The sequence below is a fragment of the Zeus faber genome (genome assembly GCF_960531495.2).
Source record: "Zeus faber genome assembly, chromosome: 13".
Classification (NCBI taxonomy): domain Eukaryota; kingdom Metazoa; phylum Chordata; class Actinopteri; order Zeiformes; family Zeidae; genus Zeus; species Zeus faber.
In genome coordinates, this window is record NC_137198.1 from 23,653,823 (window position 1) to 23,675,022 (window position 21,200).

Below are 21,200 nucleotides of genomic sequence, written 5' to 3' on the forward strand. Positions count from 1 at the left end.
CATCATAGGTATACCTCAACTATGAGAGACAAAATGAGGAAAAAAAATCCAGACAATCACATTGTCTGATTTTTAAAGAATTTATTTGCAAATGATGGTGGAAAATAAGTATTTGGTCAATAACAAAAGTTAATCTCAATACTTTGTTATATACCCTTTGTTTGCAATGACAGAGGTCAAACGTTTTCTGTAAGTCTTCACAAGGTTTTCACACACTGTTGCTGGTATTTTGGCCCATTCCTCCATGCAGATCTGCTCTAGAGCAGTGATGTTTTGGGGCTGTCGCTGGGCAACACAGACTTTCAACTCCCTCCAAAGATTTTCTATGGGGTGGAGTTCTGGAGACTGGCTAGGCCACTCCAGGACCTTGAAATGCTTCTTACGAAGCCACTCCTTCGTTGCCCTGGCGGTGTGTTTGGGATCATTGTCATGCTGAAAGACCCAGCCACGTTTCATCTTCAATGCCCTTGCTGATGGAAGGAGGTTTTCACTCAAAATCTCACGATACATGGCCCCATTCATTCTTTCCTTTACACGGATCAGTCGTCCTGGTCCCTTTGCAGAAAAACAGCCCCAAAGCATGATGTTTCCACCCCCATGCTTCACAGTAGGTAAGGTGTTCTTTGGATGCAACTCAGCTTTCTTTCTCCTCCAAACATGACAAGTTGAGTTTTTACCAAAAAGGTTCTATTTTGGTTTCATCTGACCATATGACATTCTCCCAATCCTCTTCTGGATCATCCAAATGCTCTCTAGCAAACTTCAGATGGGCCTGGACATGTACTGGCTTAAGCAGGGGGACACGTCTGGCACTGCAGCATTTGAGTCCCTGGCGGCGTAGTGTGTTACTGATGGTAGCCTTTGTTACTTTGGTCCCAGCTCTCTGCAGATCATTCACTAGGTCCCCCCGTGTGGTTCTGGGATGTTTGCTCACCGTTCTTGTGATCATTTTGACCCCACGGGGTGAGATCTTGCGTGGAGCCCCAGATCGAGGGAGATTATCAGTGGTCTTGTATGTCTTCCATTTTCTAATAATTGCTCCCACAGTTGATTTCTTCACAACAAGCTGCTTACCTATTGCAGATTCAGTCTTCCCAGCCTGGTGCAGGTCTACAGTTTTGTTTCTGGTGTCCTTTGAAAGCTCCTTGGTCTTGGCCATAGTGGAGTTTGGAGTGTGACTGTTTGAGGTTGTGGACAGGTGTCTTTTATACTGATGACGACTTCAAACAGGTGCCATTAATACAGGTAAGGAGTGGAGGACAGAGGAGCCTCTTAAAGCAAAAGTTACAGGTCTGTGAAAGCCAGAAATCTTGCTTGTTTGTAGGTGACCAAATACTTATTTTACAGAGGAATTTACCAATTAAAACATTAAAAATCCTACAATGTGATTTCCTGGATTCTTTCCCCCCATTCTGTCTCTCATAGTCGAAGTGTACCTATGATGAAAATTACAGGCCTCTCTCATCTTTTCAAGTGGGAGAACTCGCACAATTGGTGGCTGACTAAATACTTTTTTGCCCCACTGTATCACCATTTTAAACTTATTTGTAAGTTTATTGTTTCTTGCCCATTTTTCCCAAATTTTGACTTAACATTTAGGTTCATTCTATATTTCCATTTTTCTACTTTTTAGTTCATTTTTAGGTTTATTGCATATTGATTCTTCTTTCATATTATTTTATTATTACCTTACAATTACTATTGCTTATTATTTTGATGTGAGCTACTGTAATACTGCAATTTCCCACCCGGGATTAATAAATGAATAATCTATACAATTTAAAGCGTTTGTTGACACATTGTATTTTCCTCTTTTGTTCAGACATCCAACGTAGAATCGAGCTCATCCAGGACTTTGAGATGCCCACGGTGGCCACCGCTGTCAAGGTGTCCAGGGACGGCCAGTTCATCCTCGCAGCGGGTACGACCGGCATTGGGCGGTGTGTGTGTGTGGCACGAGTCATCTTGCCCTTTTCTGACCTCTCTCTCTGCACATCTCAGGCACCTACAAACCCAGGATCCGCTGCTATGACACCTACCAGCTGTCGTTGAAATTTGAGCGCTGCTTGGACTCTGACGGTGAGTTGGCTGGCGGATAACGCATCACCTGCAAGCTCCACATCTCGGCCATTGTCACAGATCGTACCTGACGCATTTGTTTTCTCTCTCTCTCTCTCCCCCAAAGTTGTGGCGTTCGACATCCTGTCCGATGACTATTCAAAGGTAGATCAATAACTTTGTTTTATTTTCTTCTATTCTGGTTTGTTCGAGACAATAGAGGTTCTCGAGGTGCTTGAAGTGCTTCAACTTTGTCCTCGGAAATTGAAGTACAGCAATGCCCTGAAAATATCCTCTCATGTGCCGAGGTGCTTGAAAAGTCCTTGGAAAAAACACAAAAATTGAAAACCTGTGACATTCCCCCAGGTTTTGTTATTCAAATCGCAACAATAACGTAATAATAATTTTCCAGAATGGCTTTTACGACAGATGATGCCAGGGAAATGTTAATTCAATCCAGCACGTTGGAGATAGACACTTATAATAGTAGATGACAATGAGATTAATAATGTTAATATAGATATACTAATGTAAATTATAGGCAAAGAGACTAAGATTATATTATATTTTAATTCATTAAGATCACATTGAAATTGTGAGTCCTTTAAAAAGAATAGTTCTTGACGCTTGTATACACTGTATTTACTATACATACTTTATATACTATATTTACTATATATACTATATACACTGTATATACTATATATAATATATACACTGTATACATCTCATCAGCGTTCTAATTCTTGTTCCTACAGTCTGTCAGTATTCACTACACTAGCGTTCACAATGGCCACGCCCCCCTTACCGTGAAATAACACGGGTCCTCGCTTATCCACCAATTAGCTTTACGACCTGGTCCTAGGAACGGAATTCGGCCGCTAAGTGAGGAGTACCAGTATAACAATAACCTACTGATGGACGGTAAGCGTAAACCTAGAATTTACAAAAAACACTCAAATAAGCCTATAAATAAGCAAAAAGCAAGAATTAATGGCAATATACACTAACCTAGAATAACCTAGAAGTAAAGTTTCTGCGTTGCACATTCCTCACCTGTACTGATCCAAATTGGGGACAGTACAACTGAATTTCTGTACGGAACATTACCACACTGCGGTTAAAGCTTTATTACCATTATGCTAGATTTGGCATCTGCCATCCTATTTATTACTGTCAGTTTCATCGATTAGACTTTAAAATGTACACGGTTCTATTGGATTTCTGTTATCTTGTTGCTACGACCCATCTGTGTCTCTTTTGAAATGACCCCTTCATATATCTGTGTGAAGCTGGTGCTGCTGCACATCGACCGTTACGTGGAGTTCCACTCGCAGCACGGACACTACTACAAGACTCGCATCCCCAAGTTCGGAAGGGACTTCGCCTACCACTATCCCTCCTGCGACCTCTATTTCGTAGGGGCGAGGTAAGAGCTATGGCAAGCTGTTTTAACATTTAATCCATAGGACAAACTAATCACTTTTTAAAAGTTACTAGTACTTATATTTAGAGATGGGTCCGATCAAATATCGGTACCGGGTGCCGATACTGACGTCATTCACTCATCAGATATAGGACTGCTGCACCGATCCACGTGCTGATCCAAATTCCATTCTACAGCTTGTGCTGGACCATGAGCCCGCCATTTTATTTAGTTAATTTAATCCTTGAGAATTCAGCTCTGCAAATAATTTACCTATAAAGCGCAATGCGCAAATAGGAGCTGGTAGTTGGAGTTGAGCAAATGTCACTGCACAGCAGCCATTCAGCTGTGTTGTAGGGCTGCAGGAACCAAATTCGAATAGAATATGAATATTAGAAAAAAAAACCACTATTGCTGAAATCCTGAACTTGCCATTCCGTTGTGTATTTTAATTTTTTTTAAATTTTATTTTATTGTTATTATTATTTTATTATTTTATATATTTGAATTTGAAATCAATTTACATGTGATGAGCAATAAACTTCAATATAAGTTAATCCAGTTTGTTGCACAGTGAACGGACATTCGAGATAAATATTCCCGGTAACTTGTGTGAAGTCCGTGCTGGTGGAAAACGCTTGAATGCAGCAAGCGTTTCCCTCTCCTCCAGAGAGTCACTGTGTGTACAAGGGATAGTGCAGTGCACCTTTCACCACAATGTCCATTAAATCCACGGATGTGCCGATGAAAGTGGGAAATTAACCCGACCATCACCGATGGAATGTCCTCTAGTGCAGAGGTTCCCAACCACCAGCTGACGGACCGTGCCGGGCCACGGGGCATTTGCCACCGGACCGTGAGAACGCGGGCGGGAATCTTTTCAGGAGCGATGTGCGATCTGCTCCGTAGTGGAACAGCAGAAGGAAAGGAGTCAATTAAATACATCTAGAGTTATTTGCTTTGTTCGGAGGAAAGATCACTCTGATCGGAGCTGCGGAACCATGCATAAAGCTGGCCCCCCCTGTACAAATTTTTAAAAATTATATATTAGAGTTTTAAAAAGAATAAAGAACAATATAGATTATAGAGGAATATCTGCAGCCTTAAACAACAATAATAATAGGAAAAAAGAGCTCTGGTATCGGTTACAGAACTGAAAAACAGTGGATCGGTGCATCTCCACTTATATTGTAGTTACTGGTTGCTAGTCCAACAGTTTCTAGTAACTTTTAGTTTTACTTGTCAAAATGGATAAGTTACTAGTACTTATTTATTAGATACTAGTAACTATTCCAATTTTTACAAGTAACTATTGGGATGTTACTGGAAACAATTTGGACAATTATGTCTTTGAATCCTTTGCGGCTCCGTGGTTGAGATATGAAATGTTTGCCTTAAATTCGTATCTATTATGATTACTAGTTGCGATCATCTAGGGCTGCCCCTGAAAATTGACGAGTCGTGTTTTTTTTTTTTTTTTTTTTGTTTGTTTTTTCGTTTTTTTGGGGGGGGTTTTTCAGTTAGATAACAGTATAACAATTACAGGATAACGACCGCCGTGCCCCGTTCCTCCAAATAAAAACAACTAGAACCAGTGTGGGCACGGAGGAACGGGGCACGACTCGTAGGCTTGTGACGATTATTTTCTGCACGTAACGCAGGGAGAGGGGGTGATCGGGGAGAGGGTCTTGGAGGAAGTGTCTCCATTATGCACGGTATCGTTCCTAAGCAGATGTAAAATAAAATGACCTACATCCAAAATAAATCGCGGGCACCCCATCGCTGTCGCGCACATCGTGAGACAGGTGCGCAAAATGCGCATTTTGATCGCTCTCCCCCTATAGGAGAGATAGGCGCCCTCGATGGCCGCCTTTCTCGTCTATCGGAAGAACCGCCCGGTTTAACTTGAAAATGCTACTTTTCCCCGTTCACACGCCTTCGCCATCCAGTAGGGAATAAGGATGAAAATCAAATATTCTTTAATTAACTGTTAATTCTTCTCGTCCTTCTCAGCTCGGAGATATACAGACTCAACCTGGAACAAGGACGCTTCCTCAACTCACTTCAGACAGATGCCGTGTGGGTATATTTTCCTTTCTTACAAAAGTATTTGTTGTGTTTGGCTGATGTCGATTTTGTGTATGAGGCTTGATAACTTTAATATTTAAGGTCACACGCCCGTAACAGATCGCTAAATGAATTCTGTGGCTTGAGATTCCTGCAGACGTTTTTGTCGTATGATGGCGTTTACTCTCAGATGGGAAGGGCTGTCCACTACGGGGCGATGACAGAGAGATGAACTCGCCTGGCGGTCGTGCACATTTGCTCGTGTGGACTATCCACTCATGCTAGTTCTAAAATGTCTTCCCTCTTCTTTCCTTTTGTATTCATTTCTTTTTTGGGTCAGGGAGCACAACGTGTGCCACATCAACCCTGTGCACCACCTGTTTGCCACGGGGGGTATCGAGGTGAGTGGCGTCCGCACTAGGAGGGGGGGTACGATAGGGATGTTTTTACTCGTTTGAGGTTGAGTAAAGGCGTGTGCGTGCGTGTACAGGGTAAAGTCGAGTGCTGGGACCCGCGGGTGAGGCACCGGGTGGGCCTGCTGGACTGCGCCCTCAGCAGTGTGACGGAGGGAACAGAGTGAGTCAAGTGCTCTCCGCAGCAATTGTCTTTTTCGATCTCATTGAATAAACAGAATGTTGGGGTACCGCGTGTGTAAACTGTTAAAAAAAAAAAAGAATAATAATAACGTTGTTTGAACACCAGATGGCGACAGTAGCAAAGCAGTCTTTGAGGTTATCGCCGCAACGTATCATCATCTCTTCGGAGGAAGAGAAATAATAATGATATTGCAGAATCACAAAACTTAATAATTGTTAATAATTATTTTACGATATTTTTTGTGTTGTTTACCTCATGTGTATACCTATGAAATCCATACAGCTTTGTCCAATGAGGTGTAATTGAACACGACATGACATCATCGTCCGCCGTCTCCTCTACTGGAAGATCTCTCACTTATTGTCCTGTCAACAGAGTGCAGTGCTTACCCTCAATCAGCGCTCTCAAATTCAACGACGGCCTCACACTGGCGGTGGGCACCAGCACTGGACAGGTACGCCCAGAAACATTTGACCCGGTTTGTCATTTTTTGTACCTTATTTATTTATTTACACTTTAGATTGGTAGGTTCAGCTCGTTCCAATTCCAGCTCTGACGGGAGGCCGAGCGAACCGCTCATCTGATGCTTGTATCCAACCCATTTCCTGAGCTTCATTGTGGTCCTTCTCTGAAGGTGCTGATGTACGACCTGCGCTCGAGCCGCCCCCTGGTGGTCAAGGACCACTACTACAACTTGCCGATCAAGTCGCTCAACTTTCACAAGCCGCTGGACCTGGTGGTGTCTGCCGACTCCAAGATCATCAAGATGTGGAACAAGGACACTGTAAGACCCAATAAGTGCCAACGAAAGAAGCCCACTGCATTGTTTTTTTTTTTCCTCTGTGAACTGACCTCACGAGACTGTGTTAGAACTAGTGCTGCAGAAAACTAAAATAACCACTTATCTTCATGCTTGGGGACAGCTTTGTCGCTCCACAGCTTGGAATACACTTTTATGTGTGTTAAATACATCGTTTTTTAAATATCTCCTTTACCACAGGGCAAGATGTTTTCCTCCATCGAACCTCCGGCTGACATCAACGACGTGTGCATCTATCCTCATTCAGGTGAGAGCTGAAATGTGGCTCCGGCCTAACAACCTGAGCCCCACTACAGGCCTAATAAAGATGATAGGCCAAATAGATGTTGTTAAATGTCTGCATTTATTCTTTAGATGGCAGAACATTGACTGTGTTTAGCCTTAGTTTTGCCCAAGCCTGGAATCTATTTCCTTATTGGAAAAGTTTGCCGCTAATAATGTGCACGTCCACTAAGTTCTGCTGGACTACTCTATTAATAGTTATTAATATCGTAGATTTCATAGTCTATTAAAACAGACTTTTTCAACCACTGAGCTCTTGTGTTGCAAGATCAAAATTGGGAGGCTGCTCTAATTCTGTAAATGCATCAGTTCCAGACAGAATATTAGGTCCAACAGCATAAGTTTGACTACGAAAGTCATGACTATTAAGCGACGGAAGGTTCAACTTTTTTTAAGAGTCGGTTGGCGAGTCACTATAAAAAGAGTCCTTTGGTCTTACGACTCAAAACGCCTGGCGAGTCAAGGGCAAGGAAAGGACTTGCAATGAGAGTCAGAAGAGTCGCTTGGATGCTTAGTCACAAATGGAATTCTCCCAGGAATCGTTTAATTCTGTCAAATTATTTATATTGGTGAAAGCAAACATGAGGCATCCCTTCGTCAACTCGGCTGCACCAGTCGCAAACTCTTCAAATGATCCTTCACTCGCGGCTTGTTAAAAAACGAGGTGTGACATTACAAATATGCTCCCGCCCAGTCCTGCCGGCTTGGGGTGTTTCCTCAATTAACCTTCGTAATCTCGGAAAAAAAATGCCACAACCACCACTTTAAGACAAGTGTCTGTTATCACGGCGACTTTTCCCTTTGACATTATAAAAACAAAGCCATCCGTAATAAGATGAGATCTTTATCAATTTTCAAAGTCCTGTAGCCAGTACGACCATGACTAATATGTGAAAATTGGCTTGAAAATCGCCATTCATTTGGACGTCTAGATGAGAGTATGAGAAATTAGGACTCGTTCCGGTATTCGTTGAAGCGAGCTGTGATGTAACCCTGTTTGAAGAAATCATTTGGTAAAAAAATTTATATTGGTAGTATTAGTTCTTGATATGTCACAGATTTCATCCGGAAAAATCGCAAAGGGTAGGCAACAGGTGTAATATTATGCCTGCATTTGAACCAGGTGCCCCAATTGAACACTGATTTGGCTTCAAGTGGCTGCATTAAAAAAAACATACTAACAGGGTTCTTAGCAGGTCCTGGAGATGATTGAAGTGTTTGAATTTCATCCTTGGAATTTAAGTACCGGAATACCTTGGAAATAGCCCCTTTTGTGCTGAAGTGCTTGAGAAAACCTACCCACGATCATTGAAAACCTGTGATATTCCACATTGTTTTGTTATTCCAATTGTAAAGTAATGATGATTTTGCAGAATCGCTTTAACGACATACATTATGCCGTGTGTGTGTGTGTGTGTGTGTTTGCGTAATACCTTATAATTAAGTAAGTAATTATTAGTAAATTTTACTATTAGTACTATTTTACTATTATTAGTAAAATAATTACTATCCTACTAGGTAGAAATAATAGGTGGGCAAAAATGACGGCTGGAAACCGGAGGGTTGTCAGAGTCTAGATCAGATGCGAGCTCCTGCCATTGGGCCTTTTACATTACATTACATTAAGCAGACGCTTTTATCCAAAGCGACTTACAATTGTTCAAACACCGGACGCAGCCATCAGGAGCAATTAGGGGTTAAGTGTCTTGCTCAAGGACACTACAGCATGCTAGCAGGAGGAGCCTGGGATCGAACCAGCAACCTTTAGATCACTAGACCACCAGGCCTGGGGATGGTAGGGGAAGGGGTAGGGGAAGGCCTGCGTGCTTGTGTATGGGGTGTTTGAATGGGTGAAATGCAAAAGAAGAATTTTTAAGAACAATTTGAAGCAGGGAAATTGGGAGTTACTAAAGCAGCATTTCTAAGTTTGCTGCAATCCTATCATTTGAGCCAGTGGAGGTATCGATTGATTTACCCTAATGTAGCGTTAGGGTGAGGTTAAGAATTAAATTAAAATGGGGATCAATTTATGGAGCAAGATATGGTTTATTATCATTGAATTATTGTATAAAATTATATTTGTTTATGGGGCACAATTAAAAATGGTGACACTTTAACTCGGAAACAATTATGAGGTAATAAGTTCTGTGACTCTTTCATTAAAGTAATAAAACAAGGCACACACTACGGGCTGTTTACTTCTCTAAAAATATTATCAATTCAATTCGACATCAACCCTTATCATAAGCAGATTTGAGAGCCTTATGGATGGTCGAGTTGTTGGGCTGGGTGGAGTCAGTGAGTGGTTGCTGCAGCTCACCCCTTCTGCCGGTGATTTTCAGTCGCGCCTAGTGGACATCTGCGGTCTGCCATTTGGACGGAGTTCAAGCGCTTCAAGGGCCGTGAGCTTTACTCTCACGAAGTCGGTCCGGGCAAACTAGTTCAACTCTTTGACGACTTCTGGGTTGAAGGGCGATGGCTTCTGTTTGCTTCTCTTTGTTGTGGTTTAGTGTCACATCGAAATAATCTGACTAAACTAACTTAGTCAGAAGAAGAAGATTTTTTTATTTGTCACGACACGCCACACACACGCACACGCTTTGAATGGTGGCCATGAGGTTTACCCTCACAGAGTCAGTCCAGGCAAACTGGTTAAACTCTTTGACGACTTCTGGGTTGAAGGGCGATGGCTTCTGTTTGCTTCTCTTTGTTGTGGTTTAGTGTCACATCGAAATAATCTGACTAAACTAACTTAGTCAGAAGAAGAAGATTTTTTATTTGTCACGACACGCCACACACACGCACACGCTTTGAATGGTGGCCATGAGGTTTACCCTCACAGAGTCAGTCCAGGCAAACTGGTTAAACTCTTTGACGACTTCTGGGTTGAAGGGCGATGGCTTCTGTTTGCTTCTCTTTGTTGTGGTTTAGTGTCACATCGAAATAATCTGACTAAACCAACTTAGTCAGAAGAAGAAGATTTTTTATTTGTCACGACACGCCACACACACGCACACGCACACGCTTTGAATGGTGGCCATGAGGTTTACCCTCACAGAGTCAGTCCAGGCAAACTGGTTAAACTCTTTGACGACTTCTGGGTTGAAGGGCGATGGCTTCTGTTTGCTTCTCTTTGTTGTGGTTTAGTGTCACATCGAAATAATCTGACTAAACTAACTTAGTCAGAAGAAGAAGATTTTTTATTTGTCACGACACGCCACACACACGCACACGCTTTGAATGGTGGCCATGAGGTTTACCCTCACAGAGTCAGTCCAGGCAAACTGGTTAAACTCTTTGACGACTTCTGGGTTGAAGGGCGATGGCTTCTGTTTGCTTCTCTTTGTTGTGGTTTAGTGTCACATCGAAATAATCTGACTAAACCAACTTAGTCAGAAGAAGAAGATTTTTTATTTGTCACGACACGCCACACACACGCACACGCACACGCTTTGAATGGTGGCCATGAGGTTTACCCTCACAGAGTCAGTCCAGGCAAACTGGTTAAACTCTTTGACGACTTCTGGGTTGAAGGGCGATGGCTTCTGTTTGCTTCTCTTTGTTGTGGTTTAGTGTCACATCGAAATAATCTGACTAAACTAACTTAGTCAGAAGAAGAAGATTTTTTATTTGTCACGACACGCCACACACACGCACACGCACACGCTTTGAATGGTGGCCATGAGGTTTACCCTCACAGAGTCAGTCCAGGCAAACTGGTTAAACTCTTTGACGACTTCTGGGTTGAAGGGCGATGGCTTCTGTTTGCTTCTCTTTGTTGTGGTTTAGTGTCAAATCGAAATAATCTGACTAAACTAACTTAGTCAGAAGAAGAAGATTTTTTTATTTGTCACACGACAAGCCACACACGCGCTTTGGATGGTGGCCGGTAAAATGGGTTCTCTGCATTTAACCCATCCTGGCATCCCTTCCTCCGGGGGTACATCCAGGAGCAGTGGGCAGCATTCGACGACACGCTCGGGGACCTGGTTCCAAATGTCCATCGCTGCTCAGACAATGGTGGGATATGGGATGGGATGTTTTTGGTGGATGGAGGAAGATTTTGTAAGGTGGAGGAAATCCCATGTGAGCACGGGGGGAACATGCAAACTCCACACAGAAAGGCCCCTAATTGGGAGATAACCCGCCAGAGCACGGCGCCAACAGCGCCCCAGGCGGGAATCGAACCCAGGACCTTCTTGCTGTGAGGCAGCAGTGCAATGCACTGTGTAACACTGTAAAAAAATAATGTAACACTGTAAAAACTGCGAGGTTTGGTGAGGAACAAAAGAGAGTTCTCAAGCTGGGTGGCTTCTTCTTCTTCTCGTGTATCATCCTCAGATGTCCAACTGAGTGTCTTACAGCCACGCCCTCATCTCTGGTCCCACTTGGAAGAGGCCGATCTCTGATGGTGGTTTGTACAGAGGACAGGTGGTAGTTATGTGTTTGGCAGTCTGCTCTGGCTCACCACATTCACATGCTGCGCTGTCTGCCAAGCCCCATTTCTTCAAAGATGACTTGAAGCGGCCAACTCCGGTTCGCAGGCAGTTCAGCAAGGGTTCATTGCCGGTGTGGTAGATGTTCTCCTTCAACACCATCTCCTGGGTCCTGAATGCATACGTGCATAAGTGATGGCCCAGCCGACTCCCACTCCTGCTTCCAGGGTGCCACCAGCCATGCACTAGTTGACAACTAGTCAACGGCTGTGCGGCTACACAGCTCCATACACAAGCTGTGATGCACTGTGTGTTCTGACACCTTTCTATCATAGCACAATTAACTTTTTCAGCAATTTGTGCTACAGTAGCTGTTCTGTGGGATCAGACCAGACGGTCTAGACTTCACTACCCACATGCATCAAGGAGCCTTGGGCGCCCATGATCCTGTCGCCGGTTCACCGGTTGTCCTTCCTCGGACCACTTGGTAGGTACTAACCACTGCATACCGGGAACACCCCACTAGACCTGCCATTCTGGAGATGCTCTGATCCAGTCGTCTAGCCATCACAATTTGGCTTTTGGCAAAGTGGCTCCGATTCTTACACTTTACACTACGCCAATTTTTCCTGCTTCCAACACATCAACTTTAAGAACTGACTGTTCACTTGCTGCCTAATATATCCCACCTCTTGACAGGTGCCATTGCAACAAGATGATCCGTGTTATTCACTTCACCTGTCAGTGGTTTTAATGTTGTGGCTGGTCAGTGTATAATCCAACAGGGCAAAATCATAACATTTTATAAAACTTTTCATTCTCTTTTTTTTTTTTTTTTTTACACTTTTAGGTACATCCAACACAAATTTATCCGTCTTAGGTATTTGTTGTTGATTTGCCATGGGCCAAGATCACCAAATTCCTCTTTCTTTCATGTAACATGGTGCTATGATAGGGGGTTAGAACTCGTGACAGTGTGTAGAAGGAACTTCTCACATGATGCTGAAGACACACCAATTACCAGGGCTGTTACATACAATTTAAGCAACACAGGAAAAGCTTCCTTGTACTGCAGGTGTTTACACGCATTGGACAGTTGTTTCATTTTTTGAACATTGGTTTAATTCGGTATTATATTTTCCTTAAAAATGAAAAAAAAAAAAAAATTGTGCTTACAAAAGTACTTGAAAGTCCTTCAATTTTGTTTTGTAATGCCAGAATGAACCTTGTTTAAGTCATATAAGTGGTTCTCCCTCATATCACCATTAGGGCAAATATCACCGTTAGGAAAAGGGATATGTCAAAACTTAAAATTGCATACATAAAACATTTCCAGAAATTTTCTGCAATAAATTATATTCACTTTAGTTCTACCAACTATTCTGCCTTGTAATAAGATAATTAGGACATTCGATTTTGTATGCAAACATTTTACAGTAGCTCCATAGACAACAGCCCCTTTCACACAGTTCCCGGTAAATTACAGGTATAACCTTTCTGGCACCGCAAGTGAGTTTCCCTATTCGCTAAGGCTTGGTATTGGCTAAGACCTCACGATAGAATACATATTGCGATACATTACTCTACATAATTTACTTAGAATAGCTATAAATTTAACTTGCTGTGTACCACCTGGGTAGTCTAAGATGTATCACATTACATTGATAACTATGCGGACAAATTGAGTTAAAACTATTTAATTCAAAATTTCCATTCCAATGCCATATGCCCGAAGCTGGGGTTTTCAACTACGCAAATCTTAACAAATAAAAAGCACCACCGACCCCGCTGCTCATAATTTTCCGCCATGCACGCTTCTGAAAAATTGCAATTGGGTGCCAGGAGACAACTAGCCTAGTGGCCCTGGCCTACAGCAACATCTGGAGGAGCAGAGGTCATAGGCAATTTGATCACAGGGATTTGAGGGAAATTTAAAGACATTTTAAATCTGTTTAAAACATGAATAATGTATCGATACAAGGGTCTGGGAAATTGAATACAGTATTGTGGAAAAAGAGGGACAGTCCATTAGAAGTCACCCGGTGCAGAGCGACAGACAGAAAAGCAGAGCGCACGGAGCGGCGCACAGATGAAGCTCATTCACTTGTGCCCACAAAGAGGATGTATGTGGACGTATGCTCACAACATTTTTATAAAAAATTTACATTTCTGTTGAAATACTGCACAAATATTTTACCGGCAGTCATTTGCAAAAAATCGGGCAATCGTAATCGGCCATGAAAAATCATCACAGTTCAACAAGTTTGCAAGACAAGTACAGGTACTCCTGACTCGACGAGCAAGTTTTGTTCCTAAGACCAGGTCGTTAAGTAAATTGGTGGATAAGCGAGGACCCGTGTTATTTCACGGTAAAGGGGCGTGGCCATTGTGAATGCTACTGTAGTGAATACTGACAGACTGCAGTAACAAGACTAAGAAAAGTGATGAGATGAGATGTATACAGTGTATATATAGTGTATATAGTATATAAAGGGTGATGCACGATGAGATGCTGACGCTGAAATGCGCTGGTATTGTACAATACAGACTGGTCAGAGAGCTGGTCGTCTCCGAACGGTTGTTAAACAGGTAGGTCGTTAAGTGAGTAGTACCTGTAATGTATTTTCGTGATCTATTTGAATCAGAAACACACATTCGATAAATTAAAAGGAACATAAAAAGAGTGTTGGATGCTGAACTGGACACAACACAGTCATCTATGGCCGTACCGGCATTTTTCCAGAGATGATACTCGGTCGCGAGTGGGGAAATTTACAGAACGACTTAAAGTAACATCGACACCAGCTTCTGTTCCCACATTACAGCAATATGGAACATTGCCAGTGGATTTACAGCTTTCGGTGCAAGTGGGAAAGGGCCTTTATATTTGACAATTCTGATAATGACTTATACTGTGTATCCAATAGGTGCTGTTATTGTTTACAGATGTTCATATGACATCTTTTAAACTAGGTAATCCACACATACACACTGGCGACAACGTTTAAATCTGCCCTTCTTGTCGTTGATCCGCAGGTATGATCTTCACTGCCAACGAGGACCCCAAGATGAACACCTTCTACATCCCGGTGAGTCCTAGCAAAGTCACTGGCGTTCTACATTCTTTAGCCGCAATGGCACGGTCAATATAGGTCAAATAGGTCTTAAATGGGAACTCAAATCGATTTTTATTCTTCTGGTCGTTCCGGTTCTCTCTGGCTCGTATTTGCACAGGATTACTACCGGGAAGGCCTGTGTAGCTGGTAAACTAAACTTCTTTAGGGGGTTAACATTTTTTAGAAGGGGGGTACACTCTGACGGTGAATGTGGGCATTTCTCAGAGACGATGTGGAATGTGAACATATCTTGGAGGTGATGTGGACATATCTAAGGGACTTATCCCCTCGTAATACTGTTTTGGCAACAGGGGTAAGTCCTGTCAAAAGGCCTCGAACTTTCAAAACTGCACATTTCCTCCCTTTCTCGACTCTCGGTTTGAGTTTTTTCTTGATTGGTATCATTTTAAGTAAGAATCTGAGCTGAATCTAATTACGTCAGAATTTCTACATAACACTCTTTCCATGCTCTAAATTTACATTAAAACAATTGCCGAATAAATCCGTGGATTCTTATTTCGCTGTTGCTTATAGGCCTAAATGTGACCCATAAAATTAGCGGTGAAGACTCCAAAATGATAATGAAAGTATAAAAGACTAAGAAAATTTGTCACGCTGTCTAATTGCTGATGTCAGGCAGCTTTGGGGACCTATAAAAACGGGGTCGTGGGCCAAAATAAGGTTAAGAGCACCTGGTGCAGTGATAATTTAGGTAGGCCTTTTATCCAATGGATCTCGGTGAAATGGAATACTTGGAAACTGTTGAAATAGTATTTGGACTTTATGTACAGTCTGGCGGTGTTTTTTTTCCGGTTCCCGCCCAAATATGGCCGCCGTACGTGGGAAGAGGAATCGGAACGTTCAGTTTCACAAGTTGGCGGCCACACCCGGGAGGCGAGACATGAACAGACAAATCTATTTTTCAACCGAAAATGGGTAGACGTTCCAACTTCGGCCTCTGTCAGCGGGACGATTTGGCTGCAGCTGACTCTGAACCCTAATCCACGAGGAACGCCGAAAGCACAGCCGCCGTCCGGTGGTGACCACCGCCGAGGTTCATACTACACAGAATTTGTGTCTTTGTATCAAGACCAACTCTTTAGGTGTCGTTCAGGAGCATCAAAGTGAGCTTTGGGGGGGGCTTTGCTCTTATGCGTCTTCAGGCCCGCCCAGCCAGAGTTATTTCGGGGGTTTTTTTCGCGAATACGCGACAGATTTAATTTCTTCATTGATCGGCCGACAGTCTACGTCCAAACCAGGCTTTGCGCTGAAGTGTTCGTGTGTTCGTGTGTGTGTGTGTGTGTGTGTGTGTGTGTGTTCAGGCCCTCGGCCCCGCGCCGCGCTGGTGCTCCTTCCTGGACAACCTGACAGAGGAGCTGGAGGAGAGCCCGGAGAGCACCGTGTACGATGACTACAAGTTTGTCACCCGGAAGGACCTGGAAAACCTGGGTATGGACTGGTCCAGCGTGTGTGTAATATATGTAATATTCATTGAGAAAGAGCCATAACACTTGCGATGATATCACAGCGCGATAACACTAGTCACACACTTTGTCTTTGCTTGGACCTTAATTTAGTCCTCAGTAATTATTTTAGTTTGAGGCGAAGATTGCACCGCAAAAGCCCTAAACAGCTGAGGCGCTGGGAAAGGCATATTGGCGCGGTCGGCTTCGGTCAGATGGCGCAGCAGGCGGTCTGGATTCTCTATTTGCGTTGAAATTTTTGTTCGCTCGCTATATTTAAATCTTAAAGCAAACTTAACACAGGGAGAGGCGGAGAGGATGATAACTTATATTAATAATAAGCTGCATTGATGGCTTAAAAATAAGCTGTGTAACCAATGACCTTTGCCAAACATAAGCAGATCATGAACACAGTGTTAAATTTGCCTATAATAATATTAAGCCTATAATATGTTAATAGAGCAAACATTACCTCCGGCATACCTGATCCATCCTGGAGCTTCAGTCGGGCTTCCCAAGACTTCGAATCATTTGACCCGGACATTATCCTGCCAACACCCAAATACAAAGTCCCCCTAATGTCGGACTGAGTGGTATGTGTGAAAAGAGCGAGTCATTTTCCGGTCATTCACAGCGAGCGAGTGGGCGTGTCCCGTTTTGATGATGTCTCTATCATGCGCGAGTTATTTACCTTCGTGCGGATCTTCGTGCATGGAGTGGAGCTGCTGCGTACTCCTTTCTGCTCTCTTTATTATTATATTTTATATTGCGACTTAAGTCCAAATACACGGAGTATAAAGGCAAATTTTAAAAAGCCCAACTACTGATAAGTCTGTTGCCTCGTCCGCCATCTTGGTTCAGTTTTGCTACACGTGTGAAAGGGCAATGTCTGGATAATCAGGTCTGAACATTATCGGGACATTGGCCAGAGTGCATGTGTTAAAGCAGCTTTAGACAACCAAGTTTTTAATTGGTCGGTTAGTCGTAGGAAAAAGAAAATTCCATTCAGGAGTTTCAAAATTAACCATAAAACCTATATTGCTGCACCCGTTAATGCTAGAAGGCTTTTAATCTGAAACAAATTTTAACCAAAATAAATGTTCATCCTCCTTGCTGGTTGTTCCGTGACATTCAGAAGAATAATTAAGGCTTCCGATGAGCTGGCGGCTCGCTTCATGCGTGCATGCCACATGAAGTGGAGTAGTCTAAAAGTTCAAAGGAAATATTGTGTATATTATAAAAAATATTGCGTATATTGTAAAAAATATTATATTCTAAGTATATTATAAGAGCCATTTGAAACCATTAATCACATTCCTCGATAACCAAATCGTATTTTAAATGCCCCGACGGTGCAGTGCGTCCGAGCCCCAGGGGGCCAGGGACTGGGAAGGCGCAGCGTCAGGGTTGCCAGGTCTGTTGTGTTTGGAATTGGGCTACTTTTGAAGTGTTGTGATAGCAATGATAACAATGCTGTTAGGCTTTAAAAGCAGTATATATACGATTTGGCATGGGCCTATTCCACTCCTGGTATTGGACTGGTTTTTGGGCTGGTATTCCAACGATTAGTCGACTAATTGCTTGAACTGAAGACTCATAGTCAACTAGGAAAATCTTGAGTCAGGGACGGCCCTAGTTGACGGGTTATTCTAACTTTTTACCCCCAGTCAACCTAATTTGCGTCGCCGTCGCCTCTAAAACAGTTGCCTGTGCGCATCTGTGCACACGTGAGTCAACGCATGTGCACGTCTGGTTCCGACTGTAACAGCAGTATTTAAATATCACTTATCCATCAAGTTTATTTATTTTGAGGTGCACGTTTTGCTGTTTGTTGTCCCTATTTTTGATGTTGAAGTGGTTGCCAGGGGGACCAAGTATAGCTAGATGCAGACAAAATATGGCGGACGTGGATGTCCACGGTCGACAGGAGATAGGTCACATGAGGAGCAAAAGTTGGTCTTTGTGTTTGTTTTGTTCTCCATGAAGTCCTCGTTAACTACTGAATCCTGCAGGGACTCTAGTGCAATTACACATAGACATATATAATTATTCATTCATATATTCATTCATATTTGTATATGTACATTTATATATATTATATTTAATGATAGACCGAGATTGATAGACAGTCTGTTATTTACAGACTGTACATATGTACATGTTGACATTAATCGATAGACTGTACATATACTGATCAGCTACAACATTAAAACCACCACTAATAACTACAAATATTGTGTAGCTCCCCATCGTGCGCTGAAACAGCTCTGACCCATCGAGGCATGGACTCCACAAGACCTCTGAAGGTGTCCTGTAGTATCTGGTACCAAGACGTTAGCAGCAGATCCTTTGAGTCCTATAAGTTGTGAGGTGGGGCCCCCATGGATCGGGCTTGTTTTTCCAGCATATCCCTCAGACGCTCCATCGGATTAGACCCGTGCCGATTGTAGGTGCTTTCAGTGGTGGACAGGGGTCAGCATGGGCACCCTGATCGGACTGCAACTACGCAGCCCCATACACAGCAAGCTGTGATGCACTGTGTGTTCTGACACCTTTCTATCACAGCAGCATCAACTTTTTCAGTAATTTGTGCTACAGTAGCTCTTCTGTGGGATCGGACCAGGCGGGCTACACCTGAGCCTTGGGCGCCCATGAGCCTGTCGCCGGTTCACCGGTTGTCCTTCCTTGGACCACTTTTGGTAGGTACTAACCACTGCATACTGGAAACACCCCACTAGACCTGCGGTTTTGGAGATGCTCGATCCATCTAGTCATCACAATTTGTCCCTTGTCAAAGTTGCTCAGATCCTTACGCTTGCCCATTTCTCCTGCTTCCAAAACATCAACTTCAAGAACTGACTGTTCACTTGCTGCCTAATATATCCCACCTCTTGAGATGTGCCATTGTGATGATGAGCAATGTTATTCACGTCACCTTTCAGTGGTTTTAATGTTGTGGCTGATCGATGTTCACTCATTCACTCCATAAGGATCGAGGAGCAGCTCAGTGTTTTATCTAATTTTATCTTTATTTTTTCAAATTTATATTTTTATTCCTCTTATCTTGGTTCAGCTCTGGACTCTTTCTCTTACTTGTACCTCAACTGTCTTTTATTCTCATTGCTTTTGCTGCTATCACACCTGAATTTCTCCCAGGGGATTAATAAAGGTTTAGCTTATCTATCCTAAGTTAGCACACAGTTTTTAAAATAATATGCCACATTTACTCGTTAGAAATATATTTAAAAAGCCAATTTACCGTCATAACTATGTAATATTTCAATCAAATTAATGTGTTATTTCTGATAAACAATGTGAATAGGCACTGGAAGACCCTGTGAGCTACTGGTGAAAGACTGTGAACCTTCGCATTTTTAATGCATCCTCTGTTGTCAAAAATCTAAATGAATTAATTATAATTATTAATTAACACAGCTAATATGTTAAAACAAACAGATGTCTTTTATGTTTGGGGCCAAGCTTTATGTTTTTGGGACTAGCCTGTCTGTAACCTGTCCACCCTTCAGGACCTCTATACATTCAGGTCAAGAAGAAGGGCCAAAAAGATTATCAGGTCAGGGAAAAATGATCCCCTCAGTAACCTGGATTGATCCGTTGATTCAGATGTGTTTGCAAGTCTTTATTCCTCACACATGTGCATGGAGAGAGGAGTCTTACATGAGTCATCACACGTCACTACAGCTCACTGTTATCCATTTATTTATTCATTTTATCAAACAAGTTACTTGCAGTGCAATAACTATTCTTTTCTTCAAGGGTTAAAACCTCTGCTTGGTACTGGGTTTGTCCTTGGGCCTCCAGGATTTTGATGATAATCTGAAAAACAGTTAGCAAATGATCCAGTCATTCCTTGTGCTGTCCTAGATAGCACTTTTTTTCCATAGGGGTAAAGGATTCACCACACTAACCCTATAATGGCCTCCCCCTTCTCAGTAAAATTATTGAACAGATAGTTCACAAACAATTACACTCTTACTTATCCACTAATAATATATCTGATGGTTTCCGAAGCTCTCACTGGCCTCTCACTCTCTATTTATTTTTTTATTTTTTTATTTTTTAAACCTGTGCTGTCAGCATGCTGGACATACAACACAGAGTATTTGTATGCCATTGCATTCAGGACAGTTAGTCTGCAAGTGGAGTTCAACTTCTCAACCTGCAGTGAAACTCTTTATTAATTCTTTAATCATCAAGAACTGCAATAACTCTGTCCTGTGGATGACCTGTAGGATGACAAGAGCACAGTTTTTGTTTATAGCGAGCCACCACCAACCCCCCTCTTTGGAGAACAATTTATCATGTTTGGGTCTATAAACAACTGATCACTACTCCAAGAGGGGGAGAATCACCACGGTGAGACAAATAAACACAGAAACAAACAACATTGACACAAAAACATGAACATTGGATGACAACATGTATTGAAAAACAATGAATTAGATTCAGGAAAATTGGAACTACAACTGGTCACGTGGCCTCTTCCTGTTATAATTATGGCAGCAAATGAGGGAGGAAAGGAGAGGAATGCAACCAGGAGGGTGCTGGGGTGCACTTGAAGGTGTGTGTGTGTGTGTGTGTGTGTGTGTGTGTGTGTGTGTGTGTGTGTGTGTGTGTGTGTGTGTGTGTGTGTGTGTGTGTGTGTGTGTGTGTGTGTGTGTGTGTGTGTGTGTGTGTGTGTGTGTGTGCGCGTGCGTGCGTGCGCGCAAGATGTCCACCGGTGAGTGTACATGACTTATCCCCATTGGTAGTGGTGTAGAAGGTCGGTATTATATCGCGGCGCCTCCAATCAGCGGAAGGGGCCCCGACTCCACAGCCCCGTGGACACCCCTCGGCTGCAGGAAATCCCCGGGTACCCTGCCCTGCGGCCACAGAAGACCCCCAGGCCCCCAGAGGGCCATGGAGCAACCCCCA

The 21,200-nt window shown here is 42.8% G+C and overlaps 1 protein-coding gene across 1 annotated transcript in view; it reads left to right on the plus strand.

The window, feature by feature from the left end:
• nol10 (nucleolar protein 10) overlaps positions 1-21,200 on the plus strand; it is a gene marked incomplete at its 3' end in the record, with an annotated part of 30,868 nt that overhangs the window by 978 nt on the left and 8,690 nt on the right. Inside the window, exons 3-14 of the mRNA XM_080012069.1 lie at positions 1,823-1,921; positions 2,002-2,079; positions 2,186-2,223; positions 3,351-3,487; positions 5,498-5,563; positions 5,892-5,952; positions 6,042-6,127; positions 6,524-6,602; positions 6,783-6,932; positions 7,149-7,215; positions 14,723-14,775; positions 16,125-16,251. Of these exons, the coding sequence (XP_079868195.1) occupies positions 1,823-1,921; positions 2,002-2,079; positions 2,186-2,223; positions 3,351-3,487; positions 5,498-5,563; positions 5,892-5,952; positions 6,042-6,127; positions 6,524-6,602; positions 6,783-6,932; positions 7,149-7,215; positions 14,723-14,775; positions 16,125-16,251 (1,041 nt within the window). The remainder of the gene's footprint in view (positions 1-1,822; positions 1,922-2,001; positions 2,080-2,185; positions 2,224-3,350; positions 3,488-5,497; positions 5,564-5,891; positions 5,953-6,041; positions 6,128-6,523; positions 6,603-6,782; positions 6,933-7,148; positions 7,216-14,722; positions 14,776-16,124; positions 16,252-21,200) is intronic.